The sequence below is a fragment of the Hippoglossus stenolepis genome, chromosome 9 (assembly GCF_022539355.2).
Source record: "Hippoglossus stenolepis isolate QCI-W04-F060 chromosome 9, HSTE1.2, whole genome shotgun sequence".
Taxonomy (NCBI): Eukaryota; Metazoa; Chordata; class Actinopteri; order Pleuronectiformes; family Pleuronectidae; genus Hippoglossus; species Hippoglossus stenolepis.
In genome coordinates this window covers 16,643,200-16,671,090 of record NC_061491.1, presented here as the reverse complement: position 1 = coordinate 16,671,090, position 27,891 = coordinate 16,643,200, and the positions used below count along the sequence as shown (strand labels likewise).

The 27,891-nt window shown below is 44.8% G+C and overlaps 4 protein-coding genes across 4 annotated transcripts in view; 2 read left to right on the top strand and 2 right to left on the bottom strand.

The window, feature by feature from the left end:
- The first annotated feature begins 253 nt into the window (after positions 1-253).
- Positions 254-4,469, top strand: gtf2h3 (general transcription factor IIH, polypeptide 3). Its single transcript, XM_035165958.2, has 14 exons — positions 254-306; positions 472-505; positions 582-661; positions 843-949; positions 1,636-1,778; positions 1,908-1,970; positions 2,366-2,395; positions 2,488-2,516; positions 2,599-2,673; positions 2,760-2,813; positions 3,327-3,395; positions 3,498-3,633; positions 3,746-3,782; positions 3,935-4,469. The coding sequence occupies exons 2-14, from the start codon at positions 496-498 to the stop codon at positions 4,002-4,004; spliced, it is 903 nt and encodes a 300-aa protein (XP_035021849.1). The 5' UTR covers positions 254-306; positions 472-495; the 3' UTR covers positions 4,005-4,469.
- A 296-nt stretch (positions 4,470-4,765) lies between these two features.
- Positions 4,766-7,237, bottom strand: psmd9 (proteasome 26S subunit, non-ATPase 9). The gene is made up of 6 exons (XM_035165959.2): positions 7,062-7,237; positions 6,847-6,946; positions 5,891-6,084; positions 5,674-5,775; positions 5,310-5,398; positions 4,766-5,014 (listed from the first exon to the last, which is right to left on the bottom strand). The coding sequence occupies exons 1-6, from the start codon at positions 7,185-7,187 to the stop codon at positions 4,987-4,989; spliced, it is 639 nt and encodes a 212-aa protein (XP_035021850.1). The 5' UTR covers positions 7,188-7,237; the 3' UTR covers positions 4,766-4,986.
- Positions 7,238-7,890: 653 nt separating this feature from the next.
- LOC118115042 (rab5 GDP/GTP exchange factor) lies at positions 7,891-13,670 on the bottom strand. The gene is made up of 9 exons (XM_035165957.2): positions 13,303-13,670; positions 11,432-11,618; positions 11,015-11,142; positions 10,548-10,699; positions 10,389-10,458; positions 10,161-10,296; positions 9,980-10,074; positions 9,412-9,668; positions 7,891-8,985 (listed from the first exon to the last, which is right to left on the bottom strand). Exons 2-9 carry the CDS (start codon positions 11,590-11,592, stop codon positions 8,569-8,571), a joined length of 1,416 nt encoding a protein of 471 aa, XP_035021848.1. The 5' UTR covers positions 11,593-11,618; positions 13,303-13,670; the 3' UTR covers positions 7,891-8,568.
- Positions 13,671-14,728: 1,058 nt separating this feature from the next.
- cfap251 (cilia and flagella associated protein 251) overlaps positions 14,729-27,891 on the top strand; it is a 37,667-nt gene continuing 24,504 nt past the window's right edge. The window contains exon 1 of the mRNA XM_035166332.2: positions 14,729-15,227. Within this exon, the coding sequence (XP_035022223.2) occupies positions 14,994-15,227 (234 nt within the window). The 5' untranslated portion in view covers positions 14,729-14,993. The remainder of the gene's footprint in view (positions 15,228-27,891) is intronic.

Below are 27,891 nucleotides of genomic sequence, written 5' to 3'. Positions count from 1 at the left end.
TAAATATGATCCATATGGATTTTTGTGATGTTTTACGAAGACGTTCTGGAGATAAGTTTTTACTATATTTGTTTCAATATGTCCGGAGAACTAGCATGATGGAGATGATTTGATACATTAGTTTCTTTTTTTTATTATCCCCCCCAGACCTATTGATTTATTTACACAATGTAGAGTGATCCTGGTCCACACTCCATACCAGTTGGTGGCGGTATTGCTAAATAACGTTGTTTGACATACGCAACAAAACAAAAAAGAAGAAGCAGAAGAAGACAATAGCGGAAGTATACTAGAGAGTTTCTGCAGGTGTGGAACATATTTTGAAACTAAACTGAGTGTGTGTTCAGTAATGAAGTTGATAATGTCGGAATTTAAAGGTATAACGTGTAAATCTTCAAATCAAAGATGAACGCCAACACGAGATAAATCTCCAGGACAACGGCGGTGTTTTACTTTGTTGTTCTCCCTCAGTTCCAGACTTAACATCCTGCTGGGATGGCTTCAGGTAAAGTTGTGTGTTTTGTGTTGTGCATTTAAAAGTGTCAGTGAGCTGCTCGGCTAAGATGCACATGTGTCCGCAGAGGATGAAGCCAGTCTGCTGGTCATCGTCGTGGACGTGAATCCGATATGGTGGGGCCAGCAAGCTCAACGAGAGCCGCAGGTAAATACCGTTAGCTGTTAGAGTGTGTGTGTGTGTGTGTGTGTGTGTGTGTGTGTGTGTGTGTGTGTGTGTGTGTGTGTGTGTGTGTGTGTGTGTGTGTGTGTGTGTGTGTGTGTGTGTGTGTGTGTGTGTTGTTAAAGTGCGGAACAACAGCCCCTGTCCTCCTCTTGTCTTCGCCCAGTTCACCTTGTCCAAGTGTTTGGACGCAGTCATGGTGATGGGGAACTCACACTTGGCCATGACCAGGACAAACAAGCTGGCTGTCATCGCAAGCCACTGTCAAGACAGGTAACTTTTACACTGGAGGAGAAGTAGCTGTACTTCAGTACAATCTGAAGGTACTTGTACTGTGCTTGAGTATTTCCATGTTCCATTTTATTAAAGTAAAAACGAGGAGTGTACTCTACCAACGCAACAACAGTCCTTGTATCAAACCACTTTTAAATTCACTAGATTCAAGTTTTTATATGGACCTGCACACACTCAACAAGTATCAGTTCACTGAGTTTTTTTCATCAAGATCCAAGAATTATCTTCTGAGAAATCAACCAAAATGTTTAAAGGTGCTGCATCTCACTATATAATAGAAAGTGGAAAAAACAGGATCTGCTCCCTGACCAAAATTGAAAGTGTTCTTGCATGGCCCATACTGCAGCCTTCCTCTAAGTTTCATGGTAATCCTTTTAGTCGGGTTTCCTTAATCCTGGTAACAAACAAACAAATGCAGATGAAAACAACCCAGGGCAGAACTTGCAGTGTTTTGCTTTTTTGTTTTTTCTACTCTCCTTCCTACTTTTGCTTCTAATAGTGTACATTCACATGGTTGTATGGTACTTTAACTTATAGTTTTGAATATGACTTCTTCCACTGCCAGTTTCCAGGATTGAAGTGTAAGTGTAGGCTGTCATCCTAAATGTTATGTTTTGCTCCTGTTGCTGCTCACACACTCAACTGCCCCACTTGCTTTATTTCAGTCACTTCCTGTATCCCTGTAAGAGCTGGAGAGGCGAGGACAACTGTGGGGAAGAGGCACCCTCCAGTGGGGATGGAAAATATGAACTGCTTGCAGTTGCCAACAACCTCATTGCTGAAGAGATCAAGAATGTTATGTCAAAAAGTAAGTATTATAACTTAAATGTCTTTGCTGCAAACATAATGTACTATTATCTTCATTGTAAGATGTTTACTGACACTGTGAGCTGCTGCCGATCCGTGAAAGCTCATGAGGCGCTTTGTGTGATTGTAGCTGAAGTGCAGGGGAATTCAACGGACACCATGTTGGCTGGATCTCTTGCCAAAGCTCTCTGCTGTATCCTTTCATTGAAACCTCTTCAGATTTAAGTTTTCATCTGAAGGGTGAAGGTTTGGACAAAAGAAATACTGTTGACTACAGCTTTACATGATAGCAATTATTTGTTTATGTTAGTAGGAATATAACAGTGATATAATGGTCTCAATTAATTGGTTTCTTTTCTGTCTTTTATAGTAAAGTCTATGATCTATTGTTGCTGAGAAGTGTCTTGCGCTGGTTGTATTTGAAATGTGCTCGTACTGTATGTGTCGGAGGAGGAGTTGTCTTTTAAAAATGCAGATTTTTCCTTGCTTGAAGATCACTTTGCTTGTCAAGTTAGAAAAAACTGCAGAATTTGTTTCTGTATGTTGAGTGATGCAAAGCTGTTTTCCTTTAACATTTTGAATATTCAGATATTCACAGGGTGTCCAAGGAGCTGGAAGGTAATAATTATTTTTAAATATCAACCTAACATTGCTCTTCATTAGATATTTTTCCCTTCAACACACTGAAATTCATTTTTTCTTTTTATTAGCTGTGCAGGATATCAAATCAAGAATACTGGTAAGCCTCAAATAGTCTAATGAAACATGAGTCTTTTGTTCACCTCACTGAACACAGCTTCTCTGCTCATTTGACTTCCCAGGTGATAAAAGCCGCTGAGGACTGTGCCCTCCAGTACATGAACTTCATGAATGTGATTTTTGCTGCACAAAAGCAGGTAAATGTAGATCTTGCCTCTGTTATTTCATGGGTAAACATGTTTCCTTTATTTTTAAGTGGCTTTGTTTTTGTTTTCTCAAACAGAACATCTTGATCGATGCCTGTGTATTGGACTCAGACTCAGGTCTCCTTCAGCAGGTACATTTTTACAGCCGCACTGCAATCTTAAAGCACAACGCCACATACTGTCCCATCGCTGAACCAGACAAGAGTAAACTAATAGATGCACCATTCCAACCTTTTCAGTGATGATAACTTTAGTTATCAGCTGACACTGGGAAGGACAGATTCTGATCCCAACGTTAAATCAAGAAGTTGTATGCCTCACTGTGTGCAGGACACCGGGATCATTGTTGGCAAAGCAAACGTGAACTACATACAAACTGCTGACCCTTTGTTTTTAGGTCCCGTCATTCTATGTTAGCTCTCCTCTTAGCAAAACATACACACACAAGTAGATAGAAACAGAAAATAGATGGACTCTATGATCACAGATGTACAATCCAGCTGTTTGAGTCGGTTTCAGGACCAGCGCTTCCCTATAAAGGAAAACCAGGGATGTGATCATGATGTGACTGTTTTGACTGTATTTATCTGTTCTAATCTGTACAAAGTAGTTTATTTTACCTTCAGCTGTTCCGCTCTTTTCAGGCTTGTGATATAACAGGAGGATTGTACCTCAGGATACCACAGAAAGTTGCCATGGCACAGTATCTTTTAGTGAGTACACAGTTGTGTTTTTATACAATTCAGTGAGAACAGTTTGTCTTTTTTAAATGTGAAAACAAACCCCTTTTTGTGTTGTTGACGGTGTTTTCTTAGTGGGTGTTCCTCCCTGACTCGGAGCAGCGTTCCCAGCTGGTCCTGCCCCCGCGCGCTCACGTGGACTACAGAGCTGCGTGTTTCTGTCATCGCAATCTCATCGAGATTGGTTATGTGTGCTCCGTTTGTCTGTCAAGTAAGTTTCATCCACGAGAAACGAACGTGTGACCACAAACTTTATAATTCCTCTAAAAGCTGCAGTTAGCATTTGATTTTGTGGTGATGTTTTCTCTTGTCTTATTTTTAAGTATTCTGCAACTTCAGCCCCATCTGTACAACCTGCGAGTAAGTATTGTTTTTTTTTATTTACACCACCTTTAAATCTTTAATACAAAACATTTCCTCTGGATAGAATTTGTATACACTGGGAATCATGCAATGTGATTTCAAACCTATATTTGTGTGCATTAATATGATTTTAAATACTTTTCTTGTAGGACTGCCTTCAAAATTCAACTTCCACAGATGGTCAAGCCCAAAAAGAAGAAACTCAAGATGCTGTCATGATTTTTGCTGGGATTTCCCTGAGTTCATTTCTGTTTTTATACTCAGATTGTACTATTTGGTTTGGCATAGATTTGTAACAAGCTTCAATGAGGCCCTAGAAATGTCTTTGAAGCAGCACAAACATATAGAACATGTTAACTTGACCCCCATTGACTGTTAGTACACATACAGGAAAGCCAATACTTGATCATTGCAGTCTTATCCCACGAGAATCAAGTTCAACCTAACAGATATTTCAACTCTGTTTACATTATGAATATTTAACACATAAAACTATCAGTCACACATTTGAATCTAAAACATTTGTTCTGCTTTTTGTGATTGTTATTTATAATGACGGCTATAAAATGCACAAACTGTTCACTCAGTCTACAAGATTACTGAGTTAATGCTTTGGAAAAAAGTGACATTGTGCATTTTTGTGATGTTAGTTTTCTTTTTAAATAAAACAAGTGTATTCTTCCATGTTTTGTTGCAGTTCTTTTTACCATTATCATGCAATCAGTATAAATAGCTGCTCGCATTCTTTGGCTCTTTTCAGATCAATTATAATCTGTTGAGGTGGAAGTATTTGACTTAATGAGTTCAGTGAATTGGGTTAATTGTTCAAACAGGTGAAGGAAGATTACTGGACATTTTGGAAATAATTCATCTTACCAAGATTCTCTGATTTGTTGTTCTTGTGGAACATCAGGTGTTTCATATCTTTACTAAGAGTTGAAAATAAGCCTTCATTGATGACAGTAGGAGAGCTTCAAAGGTATTTTCAGGTTTATATTTATTCAGGATACTGATTCTCAAACAGAAGCACAGAAACACTTTTTTTGAAATATCCGAATCTGAAAGCTGTCCTTGTGTAAAGCAAATGGTTTCAAGTTATAATTAAGATGAAAACTGAAGCAGATGGAAAATTCTGGGGTATTTACAAATAACATTTGAAACCATCAAGTGGTAACAGGCGGTGGGAAGAGTTTCACAATGATCACCGACGGATTGGAACAATGTTGCATCTGAAAGAAAAAGAACAAGAAAAAGATTGTGACTGACGTGAACCGCTTAATACTTCCTAATACATACAGCTCTTTATAACATGTTAAGGAGAATGTACAAGAGTGTTTTACCAGTATCACTATCGGGCAACGTACAATGTGCACAAAGAGAAACATTTGTTTCACTGGAAGCTTTTCAGCATCTTCGATCATGTGTCCTCACTGTTTTCAAATCGTATAAACACAGCTGCTCTACTAGACTCTTCCATCTGTGCCAGTCCAAGCACGTGACCATGATAATGTCTGCAACACTCACCCCAGCAGACCTCTGCCAGACCATCGCTGTGGTGTCAGGCTCATCTGAACTTTGTGTTCATCCCGGATCACTGAGACACGTAATGGTTTCTGTAGATGGAAATGACATTGCAGTTTACTATCTCGTTAAAAAGTGTTCAGCAAGACATGTCAAGATATGGCAAGTCAAGGCCAGTGCTACATAAGGCTGGCAAATATTTTTAAAAAGTATGTATCACACAATTACAAAAAGATGTGATAATTCTGACACAAAACTGTCAAATTTAAGTGTTACATCATTATAGGACAAAAATCTGGTTTATAAATATGCATTAAAAAAATTCTATAATCAACAATAAAATACGTGGATGACTTGTGCAGCTTACCCCTTCACTGTGCTGTACCACAGCAGCGATATTCTGGAGGTTCTGAAAGTTCTCTGTGGTCACTGAACCAAACTCGATGACTTCATCACCAACTCTGAGCCCCTTTGGAAAGAAACAATTAGTTCAATCACAGGTACAGATAAGTTACTTTTGAAGTCCTAACTTTTTTAAACCTTTTATGGTTTATCTACAAACAAGTGTACATCACATTACTCACAGCTCCAGAGGCAGGTGAGCCTTGAGTCACAGCATCCACAAGCGCGAATGGAGAAGGCAGCGTGACCTGCTGATCCATTGCCTCCCCGTGGGCCTCCACCTCATCATGTTCCCGCTTGGATTTCTCTCGAGCATGCAGCTTGTGCAGGGCTTCTTCGATCTCTGCCATGATGGACTTGTGATCATTCTGTAGGCCTGGAAGTAAAGGCATTATCTGTAAAATAACAGCAGCTCAAAAGGAAATCATGAAGAAGTTTGTTTATGAACTGAGAAATTAAATAAAGCAGAGCTGCAATAATCAGGGAATTCATCACTTAACAAAAGATTAAAAGTACTCAGAGTCAATAACTGGTTTCAGTCATTAATCAAGCAAAAATGATGAACCTCCCTCGTGTCAAGCTTCTAATCTGATGTCATTTTCTTCATTTTTATTATTGAAATTACTGAAAATCTTTGGGTTTTGGTTGGTCAAAACTAAATATGAAAATAAAAAGTCATGGGTGTGTTGTCCCCATTTGTGCTGAGTGTTGTACTGGTGTCTGTGCTAAGTTTAAATTCCTGCTGCTGCTGCGTCGGTGAAAAGAGTATTTGAGGTGTACTTTACTTTTCAGTTTGGTCCATATCCCATCCACTAACATGGAGGAGGCGCCATTTATGACCTATACTGCAGCCAGCAACCAGGTGGTGATAAACATGCTTTGACTTCACCTTTGGGGAGCTGGCATGTCGTCCATCTTTGTATACAGTCCATGTTTATAACTAAACCCTGTACGATAACAACCTGAGCGATGTTATCAGAAAACCACGCCTCCGTCGCCTAAACGATCGTCACACTTTCATAGTATTGTTATGTTATCATTGTGTTGGCAGGTGGGCTGTGCTGCTCCATGGGAAACCCAGTTGTCACCTGCAGCCACAGAAAACACTGGAAACAACAACAAACAAGCAGCAGCTTACATGAGATGTTGTGTCTTGCTGTTCTGATCTGGTAAACATTAACATCTGCCCGGGGGAAGCCCTCCTCGTCAATCAGGGGCCCTTCAACTCCGACACCTTGCTGTGAGCACACAGCGAAGAGAAGAACAACAACACAGGGTTTAGCTAACCACAGCCTCAGCTAGCCTCGGGTTAGCTTTGTTGCTACGTTGAGTTGGTCTGGAAAGCGGACTTACGTCTTCTAACACGTCGTAATACGCTTTTATCTGCTCCTCGATGTCGTCTTTCTTCTTCATGAGGCTTTTCACATCGTCCATTGTTGTTTCAGAGTTTCCAGACGTGTCTCCCACTGTCATCTTCATGGCTGCGCGACTTCTGGTGACGCAGCTTCCGGGACAAGAGCGAGCGGCTTCTTCTTCTTCTTGTTAATAGCAGTTTTAATACTTTGCTGCCCTCAACTGGTCTATTAAAAAAAGAAAGTCTGAAATCTAAAATGTTTTTCTTTACGTGCACAATTTAAATTAGAAAATTTAAAAAATATATGTTATATATATATGTTATATTTAGCACTTGTGCAACGACTGACTTCAATTTGACTTCAGCTATTGCTGCTTAAAGAGATATTCAAAGATATATTAAAAAATACACTGGTTATGTGATAAATCATGTATCTAATCTATGGTTTCAAATTTTTTTTTAAATTCAAATACCTAGTTAGAAATTCTTTATTTACATCTATACCCCATCCTTCACTGAAAACCCCACTAACCAGCCTTCAAGTTTCCTCATCACACTCATGTAAATTGGACCAGGATTAACTTCATAACTTGTCATAACACACGCATCCAGCAGATACAACACATTCCTGAGTTGAGGGGGACTTTAAGCACCATCAAATGATAAAATATTCACATGTTTATGCTAAAAAGTCATTATTCAAGAACACATGCTCATTAGTTATAAGCAATGAGCATTTAACAATTGCGATACCAACTTTTTACTATTTGACTCCTGGTCGTCTTTACAAACAAGTGAATCCCAAAAAACACCCTCACACACACAAAGTCATCTTTCAAGTCAACTTTATTTTATTATTGGACATAATATTTAATCATACCATAAGACTCCTAAATTTCTTCAGACACCTTTCAACAGTTGTTAGCAACACACAACCACAACCTGCACACGAATACATCTGGTGGGATGTGTTACACATTGTTTTGTATCACATTCTTTTCATCTATGAACAGACAGTGAATGTATCATATTGAAAAGTTACACAGCTATGAAAAACATGGTTTATTAAAATACACCTCCTGACTTGTAGTGGTCAACAACTGTCATCTAGCATTTTTCTTTTAGAGAATTTTTAACTTCACAGCAGTTTTCTTCATATATATAGGCACATAGTGAATGTTATATAAGAACCCTTAAAGTGTTAGGTGACATCCCTAAGTGCTGTACCCTGAGTGCTGGCTACAAACTGGAATGTGTTTTAATGGCCTTCATCCTCAACCAGCAAACAAATACAAATCATTTTTTAACACCTGTAATACCTATTGCAAAAAAGTTTCCTTCACAAAGTTTTCCTTCATCTGGCCTAGAAATCCCAGCTCCCTACAGTCGAAACCCGTGCAAACATGGCATTGGAATATAAATGTTTGTTTTATATCCTACATAATAGGTTAGTGCTGATGATGAAAAAAGAGTCAAGTGTCAGATTAGGTGTTTTTGTTATTGTTGCTAACAGTCGGTATCTTTTGGACCTGCATGTAGATCAGCAAGCACCACCACCGACTGGTCTTTGTCATCCCCCTGAGGAGGCGCATCATGAGATGTGGATGAGAAAACGTTAGAGAGCACAGCCTGAGCTGCTACCTCCTTCTGTACCAGAGCAAACTCTGCTGTTGCCTCATCCAGTTGGGAATGAACTGCTTGAACCCAGTTCTGAAGCTGAACATTAAGAGAATCCATCCCCTGGTGCAGCTTCTCCTGTCGGCCTTGTAGCTCCTCCAGGAGGTGTTTTGTGTCACTGGTAGTCTGCTGCCTCTTGATTCCTCCAGAAGGAGCACGCTGATTCAGCATGTAGCTTTCAAACTCTTCTGGACTGAGGTTTAGTGCCGGTCCATCCAGCTTATCAATGAAGGCCACAGCACAAGACTGAAACAGAGAGCGTGTGATCAACCAACTAGCTCCTCATCGATACATTTCTGTTTTAAATGCATCAGTGTTGCAATATTTACAGAAACACTGCTGAGATGTTGGAAATGATGACTCAGTCGCCCACATTCACTTCCATTCATTCACACTTGACTCGTCTCTCTCATTGGTTCCACTCAGCTAATTATTATTATTCATTTGATAATTATCAGGGTGGCACCGATTATGTGATGGTTAAATCCGCCCCAAATTCCTGTAGTCTGAGCCCATCTAAAGCAACTACTGCAGGGTAGACACTCCGCTTCCACTTCACACAAGCACACACGCCCAGTGTAGGTGAATGGTCATGTTATAAGCGTTTTCAGGTATGTTAGTATGGACAGAGATTACTTCCCGAGTCAAAACACAAGTTTGCTGTCTACTTACCAGATTTGTGAAATAGTAGCCACTCTCTCCTGCCATCAGACTGTGAGGGAGACCAAACCGAATCACGTATTGCATGTTAGAGTGTAGCCGGGGTGGGTTGGCCTTCAACACCACATAAATCAGTCCTGACAGGAAGTCATCTGCATTAGCAGGTTCACTGCTTGAGTTGGAGAGTGCCTCGAAGACATGCTGACTGCATTTGGACACACAGGCAAGTTTGTCCTGTGGTGCTCGTTTGGCATCCATTTCAATTATGGCTGTTGAAAATAGTCAAAAACAGCATATTAGACCATTTCAAAATGTTTCCAGCATATGTGAAACTTTCTCTCACAGCTAAACACAAAGACATGGGTGTGGGGAAACAGCTTAGCTGTGTCAAACCCACAAAACCAGCTCCTCTAAAGCTCACTACTTAATAACAATGACAATGCATCGTTTTACAGTGAGTTACTTAGACTTATATTTAACAAGCAGACATAAAAGTAGTACCAATCTTCTCATCTAGCTCTCCAACAGAAAACTAATATGACCTTAAACTATTCCCTCCAGCACTGACACTGTGTATCACCTGTTATAGCAGGCAGAAAGGGGTCGCTTGTAACCGCAGTCTTTTTATCAGGAAAAGGAACACACAGCATCTGCGGCGTAACCCAGTTCAAGGAGCTGCAGAGTAAAGACATTAGGTGTCAAACAGTCATCACATATTTTATGTTTTGCTACAACAGAACTGACTTGTATATAAGAGTTACCGTATTCTCCTCTGGAGAGCCAGGTCCTTCTGTTCATCATCACAGCTGTCATGACAGAAAACCCATTTGTGCAACCGTGTCATGATTAGCTTCTCTACGTGCTCCATTATCTGAGTGACCTGAGCCTCAGGAAGACCTGAAAGAAAAAATAACAATTCAGGAGTCTCCATTTCAGATTCTTTTCAGAGTTAACAGCCCCAAAAAAGTGTGAACCTGAACTGTACTCACTGTTAAAATATTCTGCAAATGACTGGTAGAAATCCTGCACGAGGTCCGACTGTTTCTGTACCGGCAGATCCTGTGAAGATGATGAGAAGCTGTGATCATAAAAGCTCGGACATTTCAAAGAGAAGAAGTGTAATGTTAATCTTTTAAACAGATACTTACATGGTAAGCCTCCACTGTGTTGAGAAAAGCTGTGCATCGGGACTGCAAGCGCTGGGAGGAAGGGCTCCGTAGTATTTTTAGGAAGCCGGTGAAGTCCCCAGGCTCAAGGCTCTGGTACGCTTTTAACGCATTTGTTTGGCTTTCAGAAGACTCTAGAGGGAGGCAGAGTGGATGTGACTCCAGATAAATAAATGAAAACTGAAATATGGTTCAGAATGAAGAGGGGAGATATCTTGGTTCATTTGTTTACAGCATTACCTACAGGTCGGTTTTGCTTTGGGAACATACAGTAATGAAGATGCTACACTACCCACATATACAGTATGCACATGGAGCCTCGCTGTACATCAGATAATGAAGGGACACAACAGCTTTTTGACATATTTTGCTGTCGGTACATTAGTGCAACGTGAGTAGAAGAAGTCCCTGATGTTTTCTAGCATGTTCATTTCCAGAGTCATGTGTACCTTGACGTTTTGGAGGTGATGGGCTTCCCCAGAAGAGTCTCTTCATCGTGTTAATCCGATGGCCTTTCTCGATGCTTTTCTTCTCCTCGAATTTGGAGAAGGTGAGAGGAGTGCCGTCATTTCTGGGCCTACAAGTAATAAAGGAAGACAGCTGTATTAACAAAGAATCACAGATGAATCTGTTCATATATATCAGCTATGTTTTTTAATTTTTTTGTCAATAGTAGACATTACATATCCAGTTGGTGCCAAAAGTACTAACTCAAATTAAAGCATTATACAGTTATTGTACTTTCATTTTCTCATTGATATATTTAATTGATATGTATATCCTATCATGTGTTGCTTTTTAACATGCTGTGACAAGAATCCGACTTTGCACTGACACCATTACGTCGAGGTCTGTGGTGGTTTTACCTCGTGTCTTGTCTCTGGGCTCCAGCTGGACGGGCTTTCTCTCTCCAGCACTTGGAGCAGAGGCCTTGCCATGCAGGGTTTCCATAATACCCACAGGCACTCTTACAGAGCAGCTCCTCCTTAGAAACTCGGATTCCTCTTTGCTTGTCGGTCCACATCATAGAGCACTCACTTATACTACTCCCACCTGTTGGATTATAATATTTCAACAAAAAGGTTTTTACCATAAATTCCACATAAATATACATACCATATACTTAGGTCTAATATAATTCCTCTGAAGAGTTGGAGTTTAAAAAGGGACCTTGTTGTCATGTGTTTTTGACTACAGGGCCTGAAATCTCAAAAGCTCAGTGTTCAAGGCCTGGTTTTGCTATATTTGGCACATAACCTCAGGCATGTTTACATTGGACAAGGACACTCAATAATGCAATACAGCATTAAAACCCAAGAAGACTCATTTTCAATGCCTAACCTCATGATTGCTATATATTTTTGTTTGTTGTCTGTCCTTCTGCCTGCTCTTATTGATTTTTATTTAATTTGTATTTTCTTCAGTTGCCAGATAAAGTTGTTAATTATTGAATTTGTTTGTTTATCTGTCCATCTTCTGGGTCACTGCTCTTATCGCGCACCACCAGAGACACATTGGATGCTTTTCTTCTCCTTATCTAAACCCCACATTCAGTTGTCAGTTTATTAGGTACACTTGGCTTAAACTAATGAAGTCTAATAGAACACCTCTCAAACAACATAAACATTTAAACTGAACATTATAATGGAGGCTTTATTGTAGGACAGGTGTATTAGACTGTATTAGATTTAGCTCAGTGTACCTGATAACGCAGCAACTGTATTAAATCCAAAACACCTCATTGTATGTTATCAGGTGCCATGTCAGCGTTAATAAAAGTAGGTCCCAAAAAACACTTTTAGTTTCCATTCAGGCGAGGAAAAGCTTTTTTGGTTAAACTGGTTTAATTCGACTTCCTGTTGAGCTCAAACACTCACTTGATGGAACAGGATAATAAAGCAGCATTTCCTGTTGGACCTCATGACCTGTCTGACACTGCTTACTTCATCAAGATGTGGAAACTATTCTTTGAATATATGAATGTGAACATATCTGCCAAACTATGTAGAGCTTTTATATGAAGCAGGGGGGTTGATAACTAGGACGGCTGCCATTGTGATACTTTGACAGATTTGCCTTTTGGTTTTCTTTCTCTTTCTCTTTTCTTTTACATACTGGGTTAAATTTCAAACCCGAAGAATGATTGTGATAATGATATTATTATGATTAGCAAAACAACACACTTGACTGAAAAGGGAGCTAAAAGTGTCTTTTGATGGTTGTTTAAATTGTTCACTTTGAGATATTGACAGATTCTACTACAGCTTGAGTAAACAATAATGAAAAACATCTGACAAATAGAATTATCATCTGTATATTGATACTTTTTGTCAACACTTTTTGTTAATATTACCCAATTAAATAAAAAATAGAAAATAAGCACATTTTCACTCAAATAATTCAGACACTGCTAATGTTTTTTTAAAGGAAACTTCACAATCCTTCCCCTTAATCTTTCATGTAGCTGCTTAAAAGCTTTTAACGTCCATTAGGACATTTTTGCTGGAACTTTTCTGTTGAGCCTCGAATCAAATTAAAAAGTTGTCATTGTTTAATAGTGAAGTTCCCTCGGTTTGTGTGTGAGTGTTGTGTCGCAGCCTGTTCAGAGCCCAGCTGACTGTCAGCTGAGGGGATTGGAGATAAGAACCAGTCGCTAACGTTAGCTAGCGGCTAACGCTACAACAGCGACAAACTCACAAAGACACGATCACGTCCATTAAAAAAAAAACCAGCTCACCCGTCAGCTGGTGAAACCATCATCAGCTTCTTCCTCATCTAAAAACACGTTTCCCTCGTTTTGTGGCGTCGTCACCGTCACAAACTCCTCGTGATGTTCGCAACAACGCGGATAATCCTCCAAACCTCCGTGAACCCGGCGCGAGTGACAGCAGTTGTCAAACGGAGGTCGAGGAAAACAACTCAATAAAAAAAGTTGAGCGGCTTAAAGCCATAGACTGTATAACGCTAAGGGAGAAAAAGTGACGTAGACTTTTCAGACCGGAGCGACGGGAACAGTGTGGAGGTTTGGTTCAAGTCACCAGCGACGTTTCCACACGGTAACGACTTTTCAGATTAAAAGTATCGCGACACGAAGAACTGACTCCGGGCTTCAAACACGATAACTTATAAACGATGATCCATTTACCTCTACGTTACACGTACCACATCACATCCAGTGATCACAGCGAGTGTCCCGCATTCTGCTCATTCGAAACCTTTATTTGACTTTTATTTTGAAAGCAGTCTAACTTGACCCTGTAAACATTGCGCTCTGGTGGCCATCTTGTGTAACTACACCATTGTGGTATGATAGTGATTTTTAATATTCTTATCTATCCATTGGCATTTTTTAACAAGTGTCCGTATCAATTATATTAAACAGTATTATAATGTTTATATTAGACTTTTCAATATTATACTTAAAGCAGGTTTGCCCGTCATTTTACTGCTCATATACCAAATAGATTTTCTGCAGAGCATATGTCTTATGTTGTAAATATTGAATATAGTGTCCTTTACATGGCTTTAGACGCAATGGTAACGTCCTACATACTGTTCTTTGTCGGCTGCCATCTTTTATGTGCACGTCAACTTCTGTCACAGCAACCTGAGCCTGAGCTGACAGGTACCACTGTCTGAACTCGCGTCTTGCCTCTTATTCACCTAATGTATTTAAAACACGTGTGCTTTTTAACACTGAAGATTGTTTTGTTTTTATGTAGACAATTTCCAGAGTGCAAACATTTACAAAACCATTGAAACATACTAATAGGTATCGTAATATTTGTTATAAGGGATTTGATAACTACTGGTGACAGTAACAGTATGGCAAAATTTCCGGTAAATACAGTGACCAAACTGTAGTCGAAAATCTAGAAATAATTATTGTTTTTGTCATATAAACTCTTCGGTTGAATCAATAAAGAGGATTTTAATACTCTGTACAGTAAAGCTAAGTCGTGTTGAAAGCCAACTGTTTGTTTTTTCTACGTGATAAACATATGAATAGTCAGGTATTTATTTTAGGCCAAACTTTTAAATGAAAACTTTCATTAAGGAAAAGTTTTGTTTGGCTCAGTGGTGCTTTTAATTTGAAAAGAATCACCGGAAACTGCGTTTTGGCCTCGCCCGTTCTCCGTTGGTTTGTAACTAGGCAACGAGACGCTTCACGTTCACGTTACAGATTGTGAGTTTTAGACCAAACGGGAAAAGTAAAGGATTTTAATTTCCTTTTCAGTTTTAGTTGTTAGAAATAGGCAAATTATACAATTATACGGAGGTGATTTCAGATAATGACATTGTGACATTTGATAAATATCGTAATTTAACGACTCTTTACCAAACGGTAACTAGCAGCAATTTAGCGACCTCAACTTGACAGAAGAAGAGATTCACGAAGTCTTAAAACGTGAGGTGTGGTCAGACATCATGTCAGATGCTGAAGCTGAGGAGATCGTCACAAGCTGCGGAGAGGAAATACATCAATCACAGGATGGTGATGATTATGATGAAGACGAGAAGAAGGAGAGGAGGAGCAGTGATGAAGCTGAGGAGAGTGCAGGGGTCAGGGGAGAGGAGAGGGAGATGACCGGGCAGTCTCCAGTCTACAGTGCAACCACTGACACGCTTTTCTCAAAATCTCACACCAGAACACATGCACTGGTCAGTATGTTTTTACTTACTTATTTATCCACCTTTGAGGTCCTTTTGAGATACAATATCTCTTCTGCACAGAGCGCTGGTCCAAATGGGAGACAATGTAGTAAAAAGGGTTTCATATCAGGACAGATGTACACCACAAATATACAAAGACACAGCAAACAGTTATAAAACAGAGCAGTCATAGAATTGTATGGCAAAAATGAACTCGGGGAAAAGAAATATGTTAAAAGCAATGATTTGTTCTGTGTGCCGAGTTCAGCTCCTGGGACTTAAGACTGAATTTAAAGCCTTTAAAATACTAGGTCAAGGAAGTTTCATGAAAAATGTCCACCTCAAAAAAAGGTTTCCCGAAAGATAAAAATGATAAAGGTTTTTTTTCTATCTATCCAGTCACTGGAATGGGTCATTGGGATGACTCCTGCACTTCCTTGTATCAATATTGCTGTACATGGAGTCATTGTCAGTTAACTGAATTCATATAAATACTGAAGACATGAGAATAAAACTTGATTAAAAAGTTGTGGGTCAGTAGCTGTTTGTTGTGTAGAGCTTTGTTTGTTATTTGTGTAGTATATGCACTGATGCTTTTACACTATAGAAGTTTATAACTCATAGAAAATATTTTGAAGTTGAAGGAGTAACAACAGGTCTATTTTAAATGTTCTTATGGATGTTAATGTTTTTAACTAAGAGTCCTTGGAGAATGCCTATGAGATCCTGGCATAATAAAAACATTTGGGCCAAAGTCAACTAATGACAGTAAATAAAACTTTAAATGGTTTCTATGCAATTGGAAAGTAACATTGTGTGAGTCTCTCTTTGCTGTCTTGTAACAAAAAACACTGAATACATTTATTCAACCTAGAGAGAATAAATATAAATGGAGAGAGTGCCTTTTCCTACCGTTACTAAAAACTTTGTTCCTTTGTGGTATTTCCACCTACTTTGGTACAGTTGTAGTCAATACATTGCTACATGAGCAGTGGCATCTCTGTGCATCAATGCTATCATGGAGTTATTCACAATCTTGTGTAGAATTTAAGGCAAGGATAACAATGTACATTTCTCCTTTGGTTTATCACAGTTTACTCAGTCACACTGTAACTGGGAAAACAGTCTTTGAGTTCTTACCTTTTGATAGACACCAAGATCATCCATATGGATCTGATAGATGTGGAGCTTTTCATTTCGAGTCCAACCCCCGGAGAGCTAACAAATTAACTAATAAACTTTCATGAACCAGTATCTCATTGGATAAATCACAAACAGCTTTAGTTGCTCTTAGACAGTGTGGCGGCCAAACCACACAGTTTGGGGGCATCAAAGGCAGCTGCCTCTAAACAGTGTGGCAACTGTGACAGCTGCTTCCAAACTGTGTGGCAACTGTGACAGCTGCCTCTAAACAGTGTGGCAACTGTGACAGCTGCCTCTAAACAGTGGCAACTGTGACAGCTGTCTCCAAACAGTGTGGCAACTGTGACAGCTGCCTCCAAACAGTGTGGCAACTGTGACAGCTGCCTCCAAACAACTGTGACAGCTGCCTCCAAACAGTGTGGCAACTGTGACAGCTGCCTCCAAACAGTGTGGCAACAAAGGCAGCTGCCTCCAAACAGTGTGGCAACTGTGACAGCTGCCTCCAAACAGTGTGGCAAAAGAGGCAGATGCCAAACAGTGTGGCAACAAAGGCAGCTGCCTCCAAACAACTGTGACAGCTGCCTCTGAACAGTGTGGCAACTGTGACATTTGCCTCCAAACAGTGTGGCAACTGTGACAGCTGCCTCCAAACAGTGTGGCAACAGAGGCAGATGCCAAACAGTGTGGCAACAAAGGCAGCTGCCTCCAAACAGTGTGGCAACTGTGACAGCTGCCTCCAAACAATGTGGCAACTGTGACAGCAGCATCCAAACAGTGTGGCAACTGTGACAGCTGCCTCCAAACAGTGTGGCAACAGAGGCAGATGCCAAACAGTGTGGCAACAAAGGCAGCTGCCTCCAAACAGTGTGGTAACTTCGACAGCTGCCTCCAAACAGTGTGGCAACTGTGACAGCTGCCTCCAAACAGTGTGGCAACTGTCACAGCTGCCTCCAAACAGTGTGGCAACAGAGGCAGATGCCAAACAGTGTGGCAACAAAGGCAGCTGTCTCCAAACAGTGTGGCAACTGTGACAGCTGCCTCCAAACAGTGTGGTAACTGTTACAGCTGCCTCCAAAAACAGTGTGGCAACTGTGACAGCTGCCTCTAAACAGTGTGGCAACTGTGACAGCTGACTCTGAACAGCGTGGCAACTGTGACATTTGCCTCCAAACAGTGTGGCAACAGAGGCAGATGCCAAACATGTGGCAACAAAGGCAGCTGCCAAACAGTGTGGTAACTGTCACAGCTGCCTCCAAACAGTGTGGCAACTGTGACAGCTGCCTCTAAACAGTGTGGCAACAGAGGCAGATGCCAAACATGTGGCAACAAAGGCAGCTGCCTCCAAACAGTATGGCAACAGAGGCAGATGCCAAACAGTGTGGCAACAAAGGCAGCTGCCTCCAAACAGTGTGGTAACTTCGACAGCTGCCTCCAAACAGTGTGGCAACTGTGACAGCTGCCTCTAAACAGTGTGGCAACAGAGGCAGATGCCAAACATGTGGCAACAAAGGCAGCTGCCTCCAAACAGTATGGCAACAGAGGCAGATGCCAAACAGTGTGGCAACAAAGGCAGCTGCCTCCAAACAGTGTGGTAACTTCGACAGCTGCCTCCAAACAGTGTGGCAACTGTGACAGCTGCCTCCAAACAGTGTGGCAACAGAGGCAGATGCCAAACAGTGTGGAAACAAAGGCAGTTGCCTCCAAACAGTGTGGTAACTTCGACAGCTGCCTCCAAACAGTGTGGCAACAGAGGCAGATGCCAAACAGTGTGGCAACAAAGGCAGCTGCCTCCAAACAACTGTGACAGCTGCCTCTGAACAGTGTGGCAACTGTGACATTTGCCTCCAAACAGTGTGGCAACTGTGAAAGCTGCCTCCAAACAGTGTGGCAACAGAGGCAGATGCCAAACAGTGTGGAAACAAAGGCAGCTGCCTGCAAACAGTGTGGTAACTTCGACAGCTGCCTCCAAACAGTGTGGCAACTGTGACAGCTGCCTCCAAACAGTGTGGCAACTGTGACAGCTGCCTTCAAACAATGTGGCAACTTTGACAGCAGCCTCCAAACAGTGTGGCAACTGTGACAGCTGCCTCCAAACAGTGTGGCAACTGTCACAGCTGCCTCCAAACAGTGTGGCAACAAAGGCAGCTGTCTCCAAACAGTGTGGCAACTGTGACAGCTGCCTCCAAACAGTGTGGTAACTTCAACAGCTGCCTCCAAACAGTGTGGCAACTGTGACAGCTGCCTCTAAACAGTGTGGCAACTGTGACAGCTGACTCTGAACAGCGTGGCAACTGTGACATTTGCCTCCAAACAGTGTGGCAACTGTGACAGCTGCCTCCAAACAGTGTGGCAAAAGAGGCAGATGCCAAACAGTGTGGTAACTGTCACAGCTGCCTCCAAACAGTGTGGCAACTGTGACAGCTGACTCCAAACAGTGTGGCAACAGAGGCAGATGCCAAACAGTGTGGCAACAAAGGCAGCTGCCTCAAAACAGTGTGGTAACTGACAGCTGCCTCCAAACAATGTGGCAACTGTGACAGCTGCCTCCAAACAGTGTGGCCACTGTGACAGCTGCCTCCAAACAGTGTGGTAAATGTCACAGCTGCCTCCAAACAGTGTGGCAACTGTGACAGCTGCCTCCAAACAGTGTGGCAACAGAGGCAGATGCCAAACAGTGTGGCAACAAAGGCAGCTGCCTCCAACAGTGTGGTAACTTCGACAGCTGCCTCCAAACAGTGTGGTAAATGTCACAGCTGCCTCCAAACAGTGTGGCCACTGTGACAGCTGCCTCCAAACAGTGTGGTAAATGTCACAGCTGCCTCCAAACAGTGTGGCAACTGTGACAGCTGCCTCCAAACAGTGTGGCAACAGAGGCAGATGCCAAACAGTGTGGCACAAAGGCAGCTGCCTCCAACAGTGTGGTAACTTCGACAGCTGCCTCCAAACAGTGTGGCAACTGTGACAGCTGCCTCCAAACAGTGTGGCAACAGAGGCAGATGCCTCTAAACAGTGTGGTAACTTCGACAGCTGCCTCCGAACAGTGTGGCAACTGTGACAGCTGCCTCTAAACAGTGTGGCAACTGTGACAGCTGACTCCGAACAGTGTGGCAACTGTGACATTTGCCTCCAAACAGTGTGGCAACTGTGACATTTGCCTCCAAACAGTGTGGCAACTGTGACAGCTGCCTCCAAACAGTGTGGCAACTGTGACAGCTGCCTCTAAACAGTGTGGCAACTGTGACAGCTGACTCTGAACAGTGTGGCAACTGTGACATTTGCCTCCAAACAGTGTGGCAACTGTGACAGCTGCCTCCAAACAGTGTGGCAACAGAGGCAGATGCCAAACAGTGTGGTACTGTCACCTGCCTCCAAACAGTGTGGCAACTGTGACAGCTGACTCCAAACAGTGTGGCAACAGAGGCAGATGCCAAACAGTGTGGCAACAAAGGCAGCTGCCTCCAAACAGTGTGGTAACTGACAGCTGCCTCCAAACAATGTGGCAACTGTGACAGCTGCCTCCAAACAGTGTGGCCACTGTGACAGCTGCCTCCAAACAGTGTGGTAACTGTCACAGCTGCCTCCAAACAGTGTGGCAACTGTGACAGCTGCCTCCAAACAGTGTGGCAACAGAGGCAGATGCCAAACAGTGTGGCAACAAAGGCAGCTGCCTCCAACAGTGTGGTAACTTGACAGCTGCCTCCAAACAGTGTGGAAATGTCACAGCTGCCTCCAAACAGTGTGGCCACTGTGACAGCTGCCTTGAACAGTGTGGCAACTGTGACATTTGCCTCCAAACAGTGTGGCAACTGTGACAGCTGCCTCCAAACAGTGTGGTAACTCAACAGCTGCCTCCAAACAGTGTGGCAACTGTGACAGCTGCCTCTAAACAGTGTGGCAACTGTGACAGCTGACTTGAACAGTGTGGCAACTGTGACATTTGCTCCAACGTGTGGCAACTGTGACAGCTGCCTCCAAACAGTGTGGCAACAGAGGCAGATGCCAAACAGTGTGGTAACTGTCACAGCTGCCTCCAAACAGTGTGGCAACTGTGACAGCTGACTCCAAACAGTGTGGCAACAGAGGCAGATGCCAAACAGTGTGGCAACAAAGGCAGCTGCCTCCAAACAGTGTGGTAACTTCGACAGCTGCCTCCAAACAATGTGGCAACTGTGACAGCTGCCTCCAAACAGTGTGGCAACTGTGACAGCTGCCTCCAAACAGTGTGGCAACTGTCACAGCTGCCTCCAAACAGTGTGGCAACTGTGACAGCTGCCTCCAAACAGTGTGGCAACAGAGGCAGATGCCAAACAGTGTGGCAACAAAGGCAGCTGCCTCCAACAGTGTGGTAACTGACAGCTGCCTCCAAACAGTGTGGTAAATGTCACAGCTGCCTCCAAACAGTGTGGCCACTGTGACAGCTGCCTCCAAACAGTGTGGTAAATGTCACAGCTGCCTCCAAACAGTGTGGCAACTGTGACAGCTGCCTCCAAACAGTGTGGCAACAGAGGCAGATGCCAAACAGTGTGGCAACAAAGGCAGCTGCCTCCAACAGTGTGGTAACTTGACAGCTGCCTCCAAACAGTGTGGCAACTGTGACAGCTGCCTCCAAACAGGTGGCAACAGAGGCAGATGCCTCCAAACAGTGTGGTAACTTCGACAGCTGCCTCCGAACAGTGTGGCAACTGTGACAGCTGCCTCTAAACAGTGTGGCAACTGTGACAGCTGACTCTGAACAGTGTGGCAACTGTGACATTTGCCTCCAAACAGTGTGGCAACTGTGACATTTGCCTCCAAACAGTGTGGCAACTGTGACCGCTGCCTCCAAACAGTGTGGTAACTTGACAGCTGCCTCCAAACAGTGTGGCAACTGTGACAGCTGCCTCCAAACAGTGTGGCAACAAAGGCAGCTCGCAAACAGTGTTGCAACTGTGACAGCTGCCTCCAAACAGTGTGGAAACAGAGGCAGATGCCAAACAGTGTGGCAACAAAGGCCGCTGCCTCCAAACAGTGTGGCCACAGAGGCAGATGCCTCCAAACAGTGAGGTAACTTCGACAGCTGCCTCCAAACAGTGTGGCAACTGTGACAGCTGCCTCCAAACAGTGGCAACTGTGACAGCTGTCTCCAAACAGTGTGGCAACTGTGACAGCTGCCTCCAAACAGTGTGGCAACTGTGACAGCTGCCTCCAAACAGTGTGGCAACAGAGGCAGATGCCAAACAGTGTGGCAACAAAGGCAGCTGCATCCAAACAGTGTGGTATCTTCAACAGCTGCCTCCAAACAGTGTGGCAACTGTGACACCTGCCTCCAAACAGTGTGGCAACAGAGGCAGATGACTCCAAACAGTGTGGAAACAGAGGCAGATGCCAAACAGTGTTGCAACAAAGGCCGCTGCCTCCAAACAGTGTGGCAACAGAGGCAGATGCCTCCAAACAGTGTGGTAACTTCGACAGCTGCCTCCAAACAGTGCTGAAACTGTGACAGCTGCCTCTAAACAGTGTGGCAACAGAGGCAGATGCCAAACAGTGTGGAAACAAAGGCAGCTGCCTCCAAACAGTGTGGCAACTGTGACAGCTGCCTCCAAACAGTGTGGTAACTTCGACAGCTGCCTCCAAACAGTGTGGCAACTGTGACAGCTGCCTCTAAACAGTGTGGCAACTGTGACAGCTGACTCTGAACAGTGTGGCAACTGTGACATTTGCCTCCAAACAGTGTGGCAACTGTGCATATGCCTCCAAACAGTGTGGCAACAGAGGCAGATGCCAAACAGTGTGGCAACTGTGACATTTGCCTCCAAACAGTGTGGCAACAGAGGCAGATGCCAAACAGTGTGGCAACTGTGACGGCTGCCTCCAAACAGTGTGGCAACTGTGACAGCTGCCTCCAAACAGTGTAGCAACAGAGGCAGATGCCAAACAGTGTGGCAACAGTGACAGCAGCCTCCAAAAAGTGTGGCAACTGTGACAGCTGCCTCAAAACAGTGTGGCAACAGAGTCAGATGCCAAACAGTGTGGCAACAAAGGCAGCTGCCTCCAAACAGTGTGGCAACTGTGACGCCTCCAAACAGTGTGGCAACTGTGACAGCTTCCTCCAAACAGTGTTGCAACAGAGGCAGATGCCAAACAGTGTGGCAACAAAGGCAGCTGCCTCCAACAGTGTGGTAACTTCGACAGCTGCCTCCAAACAGTGTGGCAACTGTGACAGCTGCCTCCAAACAGTGTGGCAACAGAGGCAGATGCCTCCAAACAGTGTGGTAACTTCGACAGCTGCCTCCGAACAGTGTGGCAACTGTGACAGCTGCCTCTAAACAGTGTGGCAACTGTGACAGCTGACTCTGAACAGTGTGGCAACTGTGACATTTGCCTCCAAACAGTGTGGCAACTGTGACCGTTGCATCCAAACAGTGTGGCAACAGAGGCAGCTGCCTCCAAACAGTGTGGTAACTTCGACAGCTGCCTCCAAACAGTGTGGCAACTGTGACAGCTGCCTTCAAACAGTGTGGCAACAAAGGCAGCTGCGTCCAAACAGTGTTGCAACTGTGACAGCTGCCTCCAAACAGTGTGGAAACAGAGGCAGATGCCAAACAGTGTGGCAACAGAGGCAGATGCCAACCAGTGTGGCAACAAAGGCAGCTGCCTCCAACAGTGTGGTAACTTCGACAGCTGCCTCCAAACAGTGTGGCAACTGTGACAGCTGCCTCCAAACAGTGTGGCAACAGAGGCAGATGCCTCCAAACAGTGTGGTAACTTCGACAGCTGCCTCCGAACAGTGTGGCAACTGTGACAGCTGCCTCCAAACAGTGTGGCAACAGAGGCAGATGCCAAACAGTGTGGCAACAAAGGCAGCTGCCTCCAACAGTGTGGTAACTTCGACAGCTGCCTCCAAACAGTGTGGTAAATGTCACAGCTGCCTCCAAACAGTGTGGCCACTGTGACAGCTGCCTCCAAACAGTGTGGTAAATGTCACAGCTGCCTCCAAACAGTGTGGCAACTGTGACAGCTGCCTCCAAACAGTGTGGCAACAGAGGCAGATGCCAAACAGTGTGGCAACAAAGGCAGCTGCCTCCAACAGTGTGGTAACTTCGACAGCTGCCTCCAAACAGTGTGGCAACTGTGACAGCTGCCTCCAAACAGTGTGGCAACAGAGGCAGATGCCTCAAACAGTGTGGTAACTTGACAGCTGCCTCGAACAGTGTGGCAACTGTGACAGCTGCCTCAAACAGTGTGGCAACTGTGACAGCTGACTCTGAACAGTGTGGCAACTGTGACTGCCTCCAAACAGTGTGGCAACTGTGACATTTGCCTCCAAACAGTGTGGCAACTGTGACAGCTGCCTCCAAACAGTGTGGTAACTTCAAAGCTGCCTCAAAGTGTGCAACTGTGACAGCTGCCAAACAGTGTGGCAAGTGACAGCTGACTCTGAACAGTGTGGCAACTGTGACATTTGCCTCCAACAGTGTGGCAACTGTGACAGCTGCCTCAAACAGTGTGGCAACAGAGGCAGATGCCAAACAGTGTGGTAACTGTCACAGCTGCCTCCAAACAGTGTGGCAACTGTGACAGCTGACTCCAAACAGTGTGGCAACAGAGGCAGATGCCAAACAGTGTGGCAACAAAGGCAGCTGCCTCCAAACAGTGTGGTAACTTCGACAGCTGCCTCCAAACAATGTGGCAACTGTGACAGCTGCCTCCAAACAGTGTGGCCACTGTGACAGCTGCCTCCAAACAGTGTGGTAAATGTCACAGCTGCCTCCAAACAGTGTGGCAACTGTGACAGCTGCCTCCAAACAGTGTGGCAACAGAGGCAGATGCCAAACAGTGTGGCAACAAAGGCAGCTGCCTCCAACAGTGTGGTAACTTCGACAGCTGCCTCCAAACAGTGTGGTAAATGTCACAGCTGCCTCCAAACAGTGTGGCCACTGTGACAGCTGACTCTGAACAGTGTGGCAACTGTGACATTTGCCTCCAAACAGTGTGGCAACTGTGACAGCTGCCTCCAAACAGTGTGGTAACTTCAACAGCTGCCTCCAAACAGTGTGGCAACTGTGACAGCTGCCTCTAAACAGTGTGGCAACTGTGACAGCTGCCTCTGAACAGTGTGGCAACTGTGACATTTGCCTCCAAACAGTGTGGCAACTGTGACAGCTGCCTCCAAACAGTGTGGCAACAGAGGCAGATGCCAAACAGTGTGGTAACTGTCACAGCTGCCTCCAAACAGTGTGGCAACTGTGACAGCTGACTCCAAACAGTGTGGCAACAGAGGCAGATGCCAAACAGTGTGGCAACAAAGGCAGCTGCCTCCAAACAGTGTGGTAACTTCGACAGCTGCCTCCAAACAATGTGGCAACTGTGACAGCTGCCTCCAAACAGTGTGGCCACTGTGACAGCTGCCTCCAAACAGTATGGTAAATGTCACAGCTGCCTCCAAACAGTGTGGCAACTGTGACAGCTGCCTCCAAACAGTGTGGCAACAGAGGCAGATGCCAAACAGTGTGGCAACAAAGGCAGCTGCCTCCAACAGTGTGGTAACTTCGACAGCTGCCTCCAAACAGTGTGGCAACTGTGACAGCTGCCTCTAAACAGTGTGGCAACTGTGACAGCTGACTCTGAACAGTGTGGCAACTGTGACATTTGCCTCCAAACAGTGTGGCAACTGTGACATTTGCCTCCAAACAGTGTGGCAACAGAGGCAGATGCCAAACAGTGTGGCAACTGTGACATTTGCCTCCAAACAGTGTGGCAACTGTGACGGCTGCCTCCAAACAGTGTGGCAACTGTGACAGCTGCCTCCAAACAGTGTAGCAACAGAGGCAGATGCCAAACAGTGTGGCAACAGTGACAGCAGCCTCCAAAAAGTGTGGCAACTGTGACAGCTGCCTCAAAACAGTGTGGCAACAGAGTCAGATGCCAAACAGTGTGGCAACAAAGGCAGCTGCCTCCAAACAGTGTGGCAACTGTGACGGCTGCCTCCAAACAGTGTGGCAACTGTGACAGCTTCCTCCAAACAGTGTTGCAACAGAGGCAGATGCCAAACAGTGTGGCAACAAAGGCAGCTGCCTCCAACAGTGTGGTAACTTGACAGCTGCCTCCAAACAGTGTGGCAACTGTGACAGCTGCCTCCAAACAGTGTGGCAACAGAGGCAGATGCCCAAACAGTGTGGTAACTGACAGCTGCCTCCGAACAGTGTGGCAACTGTGACAGCTGCCTAAACAGTGCAAGGGCGATTAACAGTGTGGCAACTGGACATTTGCCTCCAACAGTGTGGCAACTGTGACCGTGCATCCAAACAGTGTGGCAACAGAGGCAGCTGCCTCCAAACAGTGTGGTAACTTCGACAGCTGCCTCCAAACAGTGTGGCAACTGTGACAGCTGCCTTCAAACAGTGTGGCAACAAAGGCAGCTGCCCAAACAGTGTTGCAACTGTGACAGCTGCCTCCAAACAGTGTGAAACAGAGGCAGATGCCAAACAGTGTGGCAACAGAGGCAGATGCCAAACAGTGTGGCAACAAAGGCAGCTGCCTCCAACAGTGTGGTAACTTCACAGCTGCCTCCAAACAGTGTGGCAACTGTGACAGCTGCCTCCAAACAGTGTGGCAACAGAGGCAGATGCCCCAAACAGTGTGGTAACTCGACAGCTGCCTCGAACAGTGTGGCAACTGTGACAGCTGCCTCTAAACAGTGTGGCAACTGTGACAGCTGACTCTGAACAGTGTGGCAACTGTGACATTTGCCTCCAAACAGTGTGGCAACTGTGACATTTGCCTCCAAACAGTGTGGCAACTGTGACCGCTGCCTCAAACAGTGTGGTAACTTCACAGCTGCCTCCAAACAGTGTGGCAACTGTGACAGCTGCCTCCAAACAGTGTGGCAACAAAGGCACAGGGCTCAAACAGTGTTGCAACTGTGACAGCTGCCTCCAAACAGTGTGGAAACAGAGGCAGATGCCAAACAGTGTGGCAACAAAGGCCGCTCTCCAAACAGTTGGCAACAGAGGCAGATGCCCAAACAGTGAGGTAACTTCGACAGCTGCCTCCAAACAGTGTGGCAACTGTGACAGCTGCCTCCAAACAGTGGCAACTGTGACAGCTGTCTCCAAACAGTGTGGCAACCTGACAGCTGCCAAACAGTGTGGCAACTGTGACAGCTGCCTCCAAACAGTGTGGCAACAGAGGCAGATGCCAAACAGTGTGGCAACAAAGGCAGCTGCATCCAAACAGTGTGGTATCTTCAACAGCTGCCTCCAAACAGTGTGGCAACTGTGACACCTGCCTCCAAACAGTGTGGCAACAGAGGCAGATGCCAAACAGTGTGGAAACAGAGGCAGATGCCAAACAGTGTTGCAACAAAGGCCGCTGCCTCAAACAGTGTGGCAACAGAGGCAGATGCCTCCAAACAGTGTGGTAACTCGACAGCTGCCTCCAAACAGTGCTGAAACTGTGACAGCTGCCTCCAAACAGTGTGGCAACAGAGGCAGATGCCAAACAGTGTGGAAACAAAGGCAGCTGCCTCCAAACAGTGTGGCAACTGTGACAGCTGCCTCCAAACAGTGTGGCAACTGACAGCTGCCTCAAACAATGTGGCAACCTGACAGCTGCCTCTAAACAGTTGGCAACTGTGACAGCTGACTCTGAACAGTGTGGCAACTGTGACATTTGCCTCCAAACAGTGTGGCAACTGTGACATTTGCCTCCAAACAGTGTGGCAACAGAGGCAGATGCCAAACAGTGTGGCAACTGTGACATTTGCCTCCAAACAGTGTGGCAACAGAGGCAGATGCCAAACAGTGTGGCAACTGTGACAGCTGCCTCCAAACAGTGTGGCAACTGTGACAGCTGCCTCCAAACAGTGTAGCAACAGAGGCAGATGCCAAACAGTGTGGCAACAGTGACAGCAGCCTCAAAAAGGTGGCAACTGTGACAGCTGCCTCAAAACAGTGTGGCAACAGAGTCAGATGCCAAACAGTGTGGCAACAAGCAGCTGCCTCCAAACAGTGTGGCAACTGTGACAGCTGCCTCAAACAGTGTGGCAAGCACTTAACAGTGGCAACTGTCATTGCAAACAGTGTGGCAACTGTGACAGCTGCCTCCAAACAGTGTGGCAAAAGAGGCAGATGCCAAACAGTGTGGTAACTGTCACAGCTGCCTCCAAACAGTGTGGCCACTGTGACAGCTGCCTCCAAACAGTGTGGTAAATGTCACAGCTGCCTCCAAACAGTGTGGCAACTGTGACAGCTGCCTCCAAACAGTGTGGCAACAGAGGCAGATGCCAAACAGTGTGGCAACAAAGGCAGCTGCCTCCAACAGTGTGGTAACTTCGACAGCTGCCTCCAAACAGTGTGGTAAATGTCACAGCTGCCTCAAACAGTGTGCCACTGTGACAGCTGCCCCAAACAGTGTGGTAAATGTCACAGCTGCCTCCAAACAGTGTGGCAACTGTGACAGCTGCCTCCAAACAGTGTGGCAACAGAGGCAGATGCCAAACAGTGTGGCAACAAAGGCAGCTGCCTCCAACAGTGTGGTAACTGACAGCTGC